General features: G+C 42.6%; 1 protein-coding gene across 1 annotated transcript in view; it reads right to left on the minus strand.

Moving 5' to 3' along the window:
* lamb1b (laminin, beta 1b) overlaps positions 1–13,189 on the minus strand; it is a 23,069-nt gene extending 9,880 nt beyond the window's left edge. Inside the window, exons 1-16 of the mRNA XM_034526161.1 lie at positions 13,095–13,189; positions 12,552–12,727; positions 10,177–10,312; positions 7,781–7,854; positions 6,879–7,067; positions 6,682–6,745; positions 5,555–5,757; positions 4,918–5,038; positions 4,610–4,798; positions 2,322–2,498; positions 1,498–1,610; positions 1,325–1,404; positions 951–1,086; positions 719–877; positions 142–275; positions 1–39 (exon numbers count right to left, since the gene is read on the minus strand). The exon at positions 1–39 is cut by the window's left edge and continues 82 nt beyond it. Of these exons, the coding sequence (XP_034382052.1) occupies positions 1–39; positions 142–275; positions 719–877; positions 951–1,086; positions 1,325–1,404; positions 1,498–1,610; positions 2,322–2,498; positions 4,610–4,798; positions 4,918–5,038; positions 5,555–5,757; positions 6,682–6,745; positions 6,879–7,067; positions 7,781–7,854; positions 10,177–10,312; positions 12,552–12,727; positions 13,095–13,128 (2,024 nt within the window). The 5' untranslated portion in view covers positions 13,129–13,189. The remainder of the gene's footprint in view (positions 40–141; positions 276–718; positions 878–950; positions 1,087–1,324; positions 1,405–1,497; positions 1,611–2,321; positions 2,499–4,609; positions 4,799–4,917; positions 5,039–5,554; positions 5,758–6,681; positions 6,746–6,878; positions 7,068–7,780; positions 7,855–10,176; positions 10,313–12,551; positions 12,728–13,094) is intronic.
* Between the last annotated feature and the right edge of the window lie 340 nt (positions 13,190–13,529).

A 13,529-nucleotide genomic window follows, 5' to 3' on the forward strand; every position in this document is an offset into this window, starting at 1 on the left:
CCTTGCTCGAAACACACCGGCCTCACCAGCAGCACATGTCTGAAACACAACAGAGAGTCGGTGTGTGTGTGTGTGTGTGTGTGTGTGTGTAGTGAGCGTCTTGCTAGAGAGACACAGTGAAGTTCGGCAAAGTGTCTTTACCTGGATCCAGGTGGAAGAGAGATGGACTGGTCGTCTCCGCTCTGGATGGGGTTGTCGCAGTGAGCGGAGTAGCTTGGAGGGTTGAAGACGGGACGCTGCACTCGGACGTTCACCTGCTCCCACTGCTCTGGCAGCTGCACACACACACACATACACACACACATATACACATGTCATTTTTCAATCCTAAAACTTGTAAAAGTTACTACAACTTTCATTTTGTGTTGACTTTGGCGGTCCCTGTGTAAAAGATGTCAGACTCTATTTAGAAAAACTCTAATTTTACTGCAGTCTGACAGTCTGCCCCGCTCAGTCCTGGTTTGTGGTTCTCTCGGGTCTCCCTTCCCACCCCCGGCCTGGGTCTCCAGCAGCGTGGTGTTATAACTATAAATATTCTTGCCCATGGTCTTGTTTACTTACGTAGGTCATAGAGAGGCATCGGTATTAAATGTAGACTGTTTCATAACCAGTTAGAAGTTCCTTGTAGTAACTTTAACAAACAAAATGCCACATTGTGTTTGAAACTTCTGGGATCGGAACATTTGCTCAATGTGTAAACACACACGATGTTTATTACCTGGGGCTCATAGCGAATGAGGATGTCGTAGTCCATGGACTCTGGGACGTTGTTCACGGTGAACTCTAAGTAGGCTCCTTCTGGAACATTCACGAAGCCCATACCGGTCCACGTAGGACTGCGATCCAGAGGATAAGGCCTCGGTACCACCGTCACACCCTGACAGAGATCAACAAAGCTGTAGTTTACATGTTTGGGTAGATACACGGGATGGTCCAATAAACACACTTACAGGTCCATGCTTGGCGTCCTCTGCCTCGTAGGTGTAGTGGTCCAGAGTGATGAAGTAGAAGCCGGACTCGACTTGATCGCAGCGTCTTCCAAACATGTGCTCCCTGCACACGCACTGTCCCGAGTGAGGGTCACAGCTGTGGAGGGAGAGATTTAACAGATGTTATCTCAGTAATTACATTTTTATTGTTCAGCTTCTAGAAGTGTGTGTGTGTGTGTGTGTGTGTGTGTGTGTGTTTTAGTGCAGATGTTTTGTTGTGAAATTTGACCCCTTTGGGTTGTGACAGTGCAATTCGATAATAAAAAATAAAACTACATCGCATCCTCGAAAGGTTAAATAATGAATAAGTAAAAGTAAAAGATCTTTCAACGTACTTATTGTTGACAGCCCCGCCCTGATCGCAGTCACATGATCTGCAGCCGTCCATGTCATTGGACAGACCCCAGTGCTGCGGCTACAGGGAAAAGAATGGAAAACAGACCTTTGTTTACACACACACACACACACACACACACATATTTGAATTGAGGCAGTTGTGTATGCGCACCAGGCACTCATTGCAGTTATGTCCGTCGACGAGGCGTTTGCAGAAGCACCTTCCTGTGTCCGAATCACAGGAGTTTCCTCCCGACAGAGTGCCCAGCTGGTTACAAGTGCAAGCTGCCAAAACACACAAACCACACAATGAAGCAACAGATTGAGTCAGAGAGTCTGACCGTAGTTTATCTACACTGTGCATGTTTGTGTGAGCGGTTTTATCTGAAGTTCTCCAGTAAAATGCAATTTCAATCTCTATTTCTGATTCCACCTTAAAATCGCATTAATTTACATTTTTATGAAGATATTTCTTAATGGCATTTCCCTCAGGGGGAGAGAATAAGGAATGGATTGTAATATATAGGTATTTTAGTGGATTACATGCATGGTTAAGGATGTTGTAAGGAGTAAACAACAGAAGTTGAAACAAAAGAGGAAAGTCTAATTGATGATTAACATCTTTACGGTGTTTTAGTGGGTTTGGGTTTTGCCTTTTGAACTTAATAGACATATTAACAGAGCTCTGGTTACCACATTGGTATGTTTTCTGGGGTAAATTATGGAGCAAGACGTGGTATTTCAAGGCATTCCAGTTTCATAGTGGGTGGAAAACTCTCCACGAACAATATCCAACCTCCCTCCAATGATTAGTTTTCCTCGTAAGTCATCAACCATTTACACACGGAGCTAGAATACATACGTCAGCTAAATGTGAATAACTTGTTGGGCTGGCTGAAAAGGATTTTGTGAACCGCGATATTCAAAAGGCAATATAATTATAAAGTGTGGAGCGTAATAAGGGCCTCGACAGAAGCCTAACATATTGTGACTCACGCAGGCAGCCGTGAGGCCCCTGTCCCAGTCCGTGGTGTCCCCGCCTGCAGTGGTCACAGCGCTCCCCCTCCACGTTGGCTTTGCATCGACACTGGCCTGAGATCAGTCCGGCTGGCACGTTTGTGTGCGAGTCACACAGTCCGCCCTGCAGAGACCCGGCTGGGTCACAGTTACACGCTGTGGAGACATGAAAGATGACATTGGGAAAATTGTGTGGACACGTGAATGCTTATCATCCCTCCATCTCATGGTCATGTGAAAAATATTAACACATTTCACCACAAACAAACAGTGAGGGGAATATAAAAATAGAATTTTCCCTGATGAAAGGGATCGCTTCCCAAGACCCAGATCACTGCAAAGAGCAAGGACACTTTGTATATCTGAATTTGGATAAATATGAGGACAATATCAACATCAAATAGGCGGTTAAACTACTCGGTGGTCATGCAATATAAAATATATATATATATATATATATACATTGTATATATGTATATACATATATATATATATATATATACATACATTGTATATATGTATATACATATATATATATATATATATACATACATTGTATATATGTATATACATATATATATACACATACATTGTATATATGTATGTACATATATATGTATATATATACACATATATATATATATATATATATATACACATACATACATATATATATGACATACATATATATATGTGTATATATATATATATATATATATATATATATATATATATATATATATATATATATATACACACACATAAACATGTAAAACCTACACAATACGAAGGTGCTCTAACCGTCCAGACGTTAGCTACAAGCTAAGCTAGCTTAATAGCTAGCAACGGCTATAACGCCCTGTTCGGCTCGGCTCGGCTCGGCCTCCGATTTACGAGCGTTACCGGCGTGGTGTCTGATGTCGGCTCCTTGTTGGCGTTCGTGCCTCCGAGGCGGCGCCGTCGTTTTAACCACTAATTCAACGTCAAATCGCGATGAAGCGTGAATTCTCTCGATCAAGTTGAACACGTCTTAAACTCGCGCATCTTCGGGTCGGCTCGTGCGGCCTCGGGGGGGGGGGGGGGGGGGGGGGGGGGGGGACTTCGTGTCTACTCGCGTCTTTCCGCCAGCTCTCCGGTTCGCGTCCTCTCTGACCGCCAGTGGAGGGCCGGTACATGATAGTGCCTAAGTACACGTTTGAAGGTACTTGTACTTTACTATTTCTACATACAATACATGTCAGATGCATATATTGTATTTTTTACTCTAAAACTAATTATACTTTATACAAAATATAACCAAATAATAAGATAATAAACAAAATTCACAAGCTAGCAATATTTATTCTTCCAATTATAATCCATGAAGATTATTCTTAAAGGGCCATTCAACCTAATGAGTAAGATACTTTTAATTACTAATTTGGTGCTTTTACTGAAGTACCTTATTGAATGCAAGACTTTTACTTTTATGTATTTTTGCTACTTTTACTTAAAAGAACAGTGTGTAGCATTTAAGGGAGCCAGACACTGTCATTAAGTATGCTTTCTTTAGTGTATAATTACCTGAAAGGTGGTTGTAATCTGCAACCTCACTGCTAGATGCCACCAAAGCCTACACACTGGCCCTTTAAGTGAGATCTTTGAGTAATATCTGAGTACATATCCCCCCCACTGCTGAACACACAGGGAGCCTTATCTAAGATGCAAGGGAGAAGATTCAAATGTCATGCTTGGAAGCACGACTTTGCTCCACACATTTCCCGGCAGCCTCTCAAAATGTCTTACATGCAACAAGGAAATGTCAAAGAGTGTCCAAACCCCAGAGTGTGTGCTCACCGAATTAATTGAAAATATGCCCAGTAGATTATGATATTTCTTGGGGTAAAAGAGGAACAAATGTCACAGGCTGTCCGCTCAGTGAATGCAGAAATGTCTAACTCTCTAACAAAGTGACGTGCAACAGCAAAAGGCCTTATCTTGTCGTAACATTACATCACCGGCAGGTTATCTGTGAGCGAGAGCTGCAAAAAACAAAGAGCTGTGTGCGATTTAAAAGATGAGTGGAGGAGGAAAAAGTGTCCTGTTTAATTATTTTTTTAACGGCACTATTTCCACTTCAGTCGGGTAATTACAACCGTGATGGAACAACGGCGACTTCAAAAAGGCATAGCGGCTCCAGGTGGTGCCTCGTCTGAGGGAGAAACACGTCCACACGACGTGCATTCTAGTAAAGCTCATCGGGAGGGGTCAACGCAGAGGTCACTTACGCTCGCAGACGTTGGGGTCCCTCAGGTCGCGGTTTGGGTGCTGGTGGTAGAAGGGGGCGCACTGCTCGCACCGCCGGCCCACCGTGTTGTGTCGACAGTCGTCGCACACGCCGCCGCTCACGTTGCCGGTGGTCGCGTACACGGCCGAGTCGAAGTGGCACGATGCGGAGTGCTGGTTACACTCGCACCCTGAGGAGGACACAAGGAGCGTGTTTGACTTTACTCTTGTGTTTCTTTGTTGGTCTCCTTTTCAGTGTGGATTCGTCTACACGTCGCGTGGTCGGCGACATTCGTGTTTGTGTTCTCACTCTTGCAGGCGTGGCTGTTTCGGCCCTCGGCGGGTCTCCACGGCAAATCGTGGTAGAAGTCCTGGCAGTGCTCACAGTTCAGTCCCTCGGTGTTGTGATTACACACACAGCGGCCATGGACCTACACACACACACACACACACACACACACACACACAAAATGTAATAATATACAGGTATATATTTGTTTCTTCTCTAGTTTTTAGTTTCAACGTACAAGATATTTGTGTAGTTTTTGAGTTTTAAGTTCAGCATGCACAACATCATAATCTGCTTTTTTGCAGTTAAAGACTATTTAATTAAGTAAGTAAATAATCTACCAGGAAAACATGTTGTAGTGACTCATTCAACGTGCATTCTTGATTCTTTGAGCTGAGGAATGTATCTCACTAAAAGCTCTCCTGATGAAGATCATGTGATATGATTAAAAGCTCCAGAGCAGCTACTAAAGTGACCTTGAGGTGACCTTTAGTAGCTGTTCTGGAGCTTTCAATCATATCAACAGATGAACGGTTACCCAGTTGTCATGACGATGTAGATATTACAATTTGTCATTTTTTCCGAGCACTTTAAGGACTTCTGTGAAAGTTGAACGTTTCACACGTAACTATTTTTCTATTCATTCATTAGGTCGTACCATGCCCTCGACTCCGGTCGCCGCTCCGTCGATCGGGGCGCACTCGGAGGCGTGGCCGTAGCAGAAGCAGTTGCCGCGGACGACCATGTCGTAGAGGGAGTAGTAGTACTTCTCCGTCACCTCCTCGCGCGAGTCGAGCAGGTTGTCGCCCAAAGTGTGGAGCCTCAAGAACTTCACCCGGAGGTTGGTGATCTTCAGCATGTCTGCACGCAAACGAGCACACGCGCACACACACGCACACACACGCACACACACGCACACACACACACACGTTTCAAGTTACTCGCCGAGTTTCCAACCTCAAAGACGCCACCTTTGTTCCTCACACACCCACAGTATTCACCACATACTTAAAATGAGGCCTGTGTGTGTGTGTGTGTGTGTGTGTGTGTGTGTGTGTCGGTCTGGATGTCGGCGAGTGCACGAAAAGGCCGAGTCGCTCCAACACGTGAAATTCCGCGCAGCGCTCCTCCCGTACCGTAGCTAGAAATCACCTCAATGCCGTCACGTGTTCATCAGACACCACACCTGGGAGGTCAGAGGTCACGCTCAGGTCAAACTGAACCCCTACAGTGCGTTCAGTTCAGTTTTCTCCCGATTATTTTGGTCACATGTTATTCCATTGGTCAGTTATCTCCAAATAATGTACAGTAGCTGTCGTGAAATATGGTACAATTCAACATTAGTTTATTTGGAACATGGCTACTTATTTAGCTCATGTATCATTTTTATATCAAATGTTTTTTAAAGAGAGATTAAAGAGATTTCTCTGTTTTTTTGGAGGTGTTTAATTGAATCTCTGTCGCCATATGATATGATGACAATCTCTGGCACGATATCGACAGATATATATTTTTGCAGAGGATTAAAAAAATCCTTCAGCATCACAAAATCATGTGTATTTTTTTTTTTTTTGAATTTGCCTGATATTTTTTTTTTTTTTTTGTGAATTACAGGATAATTTGATCTCCTCCGACTTAAAATAAATCAATTAAAGTAGCGTAAAAACGCGTGTGATGAATGAAGGCCACCTACTTTATAGGACTTTTAAGGGGCCTCTTATCTATACAATGTCAACAACACAACAATAAAAGCTTTTAAAGCATGTTTTTTTAAGGCCAGCTCACTCTGTATCCTCAGGCTGTAGGGGTCCTCGATCTCAAAGACGGGGTCCAGCACCCGAAATATCACCTGAAAGAGTAAAAAGAAAGAAAACATTTGAAAGTTTGTCTTGAAAGTGACTTTTGCAAGCGTCTATTTCTCCTTAAAAAAATCGAGAAACTGTCCAAGATGTGAATAAGATCAAGTTTTCTTCGGCACTCACCTCCCCCTCTGTGGACGGTTCGATGTCCGAGTAATGGGAGTCGCAGATGATCTCGTCCACTTTGCCCATCGGCCCCGAGGACACGCCGGGGAAGGACGACTCGCAGTCGTAGGCGAAGTATCGATAAACCTGCCACGTTTTCCCGAAGTCCATGGAGCGCTCGATCACCATGGCAGCCGGCCGAAACGTCTGGCGGACGGAGATTTTTATATGATTAAAGAACATTTTAAACCATTTTTTATCAAGACTCGACCCTGTAGATAGCTAATCTGTATATTCTCTTACTTCACATGTCAATTTATTTCCTTTAATTCCTGCTGAAGGCTTCTTCATGTCATTAATATCCAGTTAATTCCAACTAATAACTTGTTTTTTTTTTTGCATATTTCACATGCCTGTAAAAAATGAACAGGACAAAAAAAAAGTGGGTTTTTTTTGGGGGACTTTTAAATTTGGATAAAGTACTTTTTTTTCATGCTATCTTTTTCCACTAGATAAACTGTAAATATATATATTTTTTCATTGGGATACCATAATAATAAATATAACCTGATATTCCTGAAATGTTTTTTTTTTTTTCGGGCCACTTAATCCCAAAGTAGGATGAGACAGGATGCACATGGAAAGTCTGTGTTTTAATTATGTAGAATTACAGGCTCAAAGCCACCTGGCCGTCGTCACGGTGAAAGCAATGAGAGCGGCGTTTTTTCTTTTTTTTGCTGCACGCCCTCGAACTCATCCCTCCTTCCTCTCTTCCCACCGTCCTCCAGAGACCAGAACGATTTACCACATTCCTCGACCACAGCTGTCCGACGCTGTGTTTATCTCCGTGGGTTTTGAGAGTGTACAACGTGTGTGTGTGTGTGTGTGTGTGTGTGTGTGTGCGTGTGTGTAGCAGGCACCTTAAATGTCATGATCAGGTGTGTGAAGTGGAACTCGGCCTCCAGGTCAATCTGGATGGTCACATTCTCCACACCTGCAGGTAAAAAGAAACAGGAAATTAACAATTAAATCTCTTTCTCGTACCCGTCCCCCATTCATAAAACCCCCCATTCATAAACCCCCCCCCCCTCAAAAAAAACCCGACGTTGACACACCCCAGACAGACTTTCTCACGCACTTACTCATAATTTATTTTAAATGTTTACAGATTCTTCCTGCACATGTTTATGCAGCTGAGGCTTTTTTGAGCGTTCACACACGTGGATCTAATAAATCTCCGGTTCTGGATTGTGTCCAGACAGCTAAAATCCTAAATTCTTCACGACGTTTTACGTGTAAATGTGGTTTTGAATCTAATTATTAATTTGTATTATTTATTTAAAACTGGTCTTCTCTTTTTCCGGGGATTTTATAGCAAAACTCTCATTTTAAAATGTTGGAATTATAATTTCGGGGTCCGTCACACGACTGTGGGTGGTCCGTCTTTCAATCAGGGGGTCGGCGGTTCAATCCCCGCCCTAGTCGATGTGTCCTTGAGCAAGACACTTAACCCTGAATGGCTCCCTGTAGCTGTGTCTACGGTGTGCGAATGTAACATGATTGTAAGTCGCTTTGGATAAAAGCGTCAGCTAAATGTAATGTTATGTGATGCGATGAGGCCTAAAAACTGTCTGTAACTCAGTGAATAATAAAGTTCTTACAGCTGCACATCCCTTATTTCAACGTATCCTCCCACATCAGTTCGTATGCTATCGTATGAAAAGCTACTCTTTATTTTTTACGTGTGTTTTCATACGAAAGCCAGCGACACGTATATAAATTTCTTCATGTTGCATGCATCTGTTTTTTTCAAAATAAAGTTCCTGTCTTCATAGGAATCAACTTAGAAAATATTGTGAAATACTTAGTTAAGTTTAGGAAAAGATCGTAAAGTACTTAGATTAATGAAAATATCGTAAAGTAATTAGTTAGGTTAAGGAAAAGATCGTAAAATACTTAGATTTAGGAAAAGATCGTGAAATGCTTAGTTAGGTTTACGAAAAGATCGTAACATATTTAGATTCAGTAAAAGATCGGGAAATACTTAATTAGGTTTAGGAAATGATCGTAAAAAATACTTAGATTTAGAAAAAGATCGGGAAATACTTAGTTAGGTTTAGGAAAAGATCGTAACATATTTAGATTCAGTAAAAGATCGGGAAATACTTAATTAGGTTTAGGAAATGATCGTAAAATATTTAGATTTAGGAAAAGATCGGGAAATACTTATTTAGGTTTAGGAAATGATCTCAAAAAATACTTAGATTTAGGAAAAGATCGTCGTTTTGTGACCAATGAATAAACGTTGACTTCTTGAACTATCGACGGTCTCTTAGCTGAAAGATCGCTGTTCTGTCGGACCAACCCGCCCCGTGTGGGATTTAGCCGTCTTCATACTTCACCGTTCATGATTACGTGGATTACACAATCCGCGGGATATCTGCGAATTACGGCTCATTATTCGACGTATAGATTTAGCTACGCATGCTGGATGAGACCAGCCTGCTTCTGTACATCTTTGTGTCCTACAAGTTGGAAAATGCACCGATAGCCGAAAGCGAATGAGCTGAAGAACGAGTCGGGACCGAAATGAAAATAATAATGAAGTGGTAACTTTCTGTATGAATGAGTGAGGTAACCCAGTTCTCTTCATACATCCACGACCAAGATGGAGCTGGAGGACGACTGCCAGAGAATCAGGAAATCCCGAGCAAAGCCGTTGTGTGTCTGCAGCTTCCTGCCGTTTCTAAGCCATCTGCACTTCTGGCCGACGCTTCCCCCCCATGACTCATACCGCCCCGATGTGAGGTCAAAGGTCAGGGATGTCGTTTGTGTACAGATTGTAAAGCCCTCTGAGGCAAATTAGTAATTTGTGATTTTGGGCTGTACAGAATAAACTGAATTGAATGTGTAACATTTTCAATGCAGGTATTATGTGGTATTTGTACTTTTACTGCAGTAAAGTATATAAATCCTTCGTTTGTGGAGATCTCTGAACCTCATCTCATTACACACTTCCTCCCCCCCCCCACACACACACTTTAAACGCCCCGTGTGTTCAAGTGATGACACGCGTTTCCATCCTGCACACCTGTTCTCTCCCCCCAGCACACCTGTAAGCCCCGCCCCCTGTGTTTTGCTGCAGCGAGAGTCCCTGTGATCTCCCGTCTAGTCATTACTGAGCTCTGTTCCCACGAGGAGAGCCTCAATCGGAGAGCCTCAATCGGAGCTCTGTCTCTGTAATTCAACATTAAACACACTCTTTTTCCTTTGGGGGGGGGGGTTCTTCTTTTCTCACGCATGCTTGGCCCCTCACCGTTCTCCGACTGCCACCAGGTCTTGAGGCGGTTGTGGGCGAAGGTGGTGACCAAGTTGGCGATGGTGTGGCTGACCTGGTTGCTGTCGTCGTCGAACATCTGCCTGGAGTCGCACACGAAACATTTCTTCTCCTCCTGACGGACGCGGAGCACAAGGGAAGGTCAAAGGTCGGTTATTCAGTATTCAACGCAGCACGAAAAGTGAAGGATTATATCTTTGTTCCTCTTGATCGTCGATAACGTTGTTTAAAAAGTGACTTTAAAAAGGACGTAACATGCAGAACTAATGATTATTTACATTACCAGTCAATCGGACCTTAATAGCTTATACTGTCAAAAAAAACAACACATACATACTCCTATGATAACAGACATAGAAAAAGCAAATAATTCTAACTTTTTAGTGATTTGTTATCAATATATATATAAAAAAAAAACATACAAAACACACAATGTAAAAATGGTTGGTTATTAATGTTTTAAACCACTACAAAACCCTTTTGCAACATTCATACAAGGATATTTTTGGCAAAGGAGTGTTTCCAGCTTTGTGACCCCCGATCTCAACAAGTCCTGAATGAGAGCAACTCTCCAAAAAGGCTTTCCCCTGAATGAGTGTTCAGCCATGTGTGTGTGTAGTAGTCTGTAACACGAGTAATGACGCACGGCGTACCGTGTGTTTAACAATGTGTTGCTAGACCGTTTGGCTCGGACACACTTAAACATCGCAGCCTCGGAATAAACAAGTGGAGTTTCTCAATTCCTCCGAGCTCCGGCCAGCGATGTTGAAACGTGAGCGTCGTCCCTCTTCTCTGTTTATTGGAGAAGAGGCTCCACTTCCTCCCCCTCCCCTCGTCCTCCTCCCCTCCTCCTCCTCCAGCTCATACTTGAGGACTGTGCTCATCCTCAGGAAGCTCAGAAAAAAGAACCTCGCAGTGTGTCACTTCATAAGGACCCCATTCACACAGAGAGCTCGCCATAGGGGTGTTTGATAACGAGGAGAATACCCTCCTCCCACCTCCCTCCCTCCTCCGACCCACATGCACACAGCGGAGCGATTGTGAGGCCACACAAGCGCTTTTATTGTGGCGAGGAATGTCTGAACTCACACTCCACGAGACAGCGAGCAGATACTGTTCACGTGCACGCTCCCACACACGATGGGAGAGACGAATCTACGAGGCACTTCATTGATTAAAAGACAATCGATGGATCTCAAATGTGAGAACTTGATGCTTTTAAAAAACATCTTATTGGACAGTAAACTAAACATGAAAAAAAAACATTTTCATCTGTTTTGTGACGTTTTAAAGGGCGATGACGAAGATGAGGATGAGAATAAACGTTAGTTCCAGAAATAGAAGAGAAAATGAGGTTCCATCCATCCATCCATTTTCAATACCGCTCATCCTCATTAGGGTCACGGGGGCGCTGGAGCCTATCCCAGCTGACATAGGGCGAAGAAAATGAGGTTAATACTATTAATTTATTTTCCTCTCATCATAATAAAATCACTGCACATTTAATTGACTCTTAAATATACACACATTTAAATGTAATGGGGGATCGACCGGCTCTTCTCTCTTGCAAAAATTCATAAACAAAAAGTTAAAGGACAAGAAAAAAAAAGGCAAATTACAGGAAAAACAACAAGTAATTAAATAATTAGCTTTTTTTCCTTCTTTTTTTTTTATATCAAAGCCAATGTTAGGGTGATTGATTTGTTTTAAAACAAAGTTGGCACTAATGCTCTTTGTTTGTCAATGTATTTGGGTTCTGAGATTTGTTTACATATATTACAACATGTATGGTTCTGGCACAAAGTACAAATAAATGTTAAGTTTTCTGTGTACAAATGTGCTTTTTTTATGTGCATACATTTCAAATATCTGCACAGTGTACGGTTTGCTATGACTGACAGTGAAAGCGAATGCACATTTGTATATTTTGGACCTCTCATGACTGATTTACCTTCTTTAAATCAATCACTGGTTGAAATGTGCATATACATTAACCTATGTATTCTCTTTGTCTTGTTTCATAACTTTGTGGGTTTTTATTACACATCAACGTCTCCTCTATCTCCCTATTTCCCACCACTCTTCTTCCTGTAATATAAATAAAGTTTGCCTCCTTGCCACAAAAGAGACAAAAGCAAAAAACATTCTCACTCTGTTCAGGGTCATGACCTCATTCTGCTCCTGATGAACCAAAAGTCTCTTAAAATCACCTATTTACACCAAGATGATACCAAGCCTTGTTTTCTCATTATTTGTAGTTTATGGTCTAAATAGAGAAAAATAATATTTCCAGAAGATCCAGAAAACTCCAGAGAATGAAACGTCATACACAGGAGCATCCAACCTGCTCTTACCTCCAGGTGCCCGACGATGCAGAAGCGCTCCGGGTGCTCCAGGCCGCAGGTGGAGGACACGGAGAGCTTGTGCGCGCGGCCGATCAGCAGGTCACCTGTGGCCGGGTAGCAGCTGCCCTCCGTGCACACGTCCGCGTAGTCCGGCAGCTGCTGCGCCCCGACGGGGCATCGCAGGGCTGCGGGGAGAAGAACCATGAATCCCCGTATTAACAACTGGAAATCCCCCCCCCCCCCCCCCCCCCCACCACACACATAAATCAGCTTTTAATTATATTTATTTAAAAAAGAAGAAGTTTAAATTAAAATCACAAGGATTCTCTTTCAGGGTTGAGCAATGTGATTTAATGTAATTGCCAAACCTTCCTGCAGCAGCTTTTGCCCTTTTTCAACTTACAAAAACAATCACATTTCTGGGGCAAAACAATAAATGACTAACGGTTTAAATATGGCTTTCATTACATTACATGTGTTGCTGCTGCAGACGTGAGAAACAACTCTCTTTTTTACATTACGAAAAAACAACTTTAAAAAACATAAACTCACCTAAAGTTGTGATAAAGAGGATTATGAGCGACATTTCCAGGTGCGGGACATTGACAGCACGTCCTCCAGATGATGTCGATGCGTCCTGCAGCTGAGAGAGAGGGAGGGAGTGTGAGTACGAAGTTACAGGGTTTCTTTCTAGTAGAAGTCAGAGTCTGTGGGAAGTGTGGGAAGTGCCAATCCCAGAAGTCCCTCATGTATGAAGTGTAAACCGTGCCACATACAAACCGATTGAAGAACACTCAAAGCAGCTGAATTCAACGTTCCTTTGCATTTGATCAAAATATGGACTAATAATTCAGATCTTTTTGTAAAAGGTGCAAAACGTGATACCAAGAGCGTATTTATTGTCTCTACACAGCTCTCAACATGGCTAGCCATAGGTCGGCATGCTATATGTAAAATAACTAAATATTAAAAAGCACAGAGAAGCTC

This window comes from Cyclopterus lumpus, chromosome 23 (assembly GCF_009769545.1).
Source record: "Cyclopterus lumpus isolate fCycLum1 chromosome 23, fCycLum1.pri, whole genome shotgun sequence".
Taxonomy (NCBI): domain Eukaryota; kingdom Metazoa; phylum Chordata; class Actinopteri; order Perciformes; family Cyclopteridae; genus Cyclopterus; species Cyclopterus lumpus.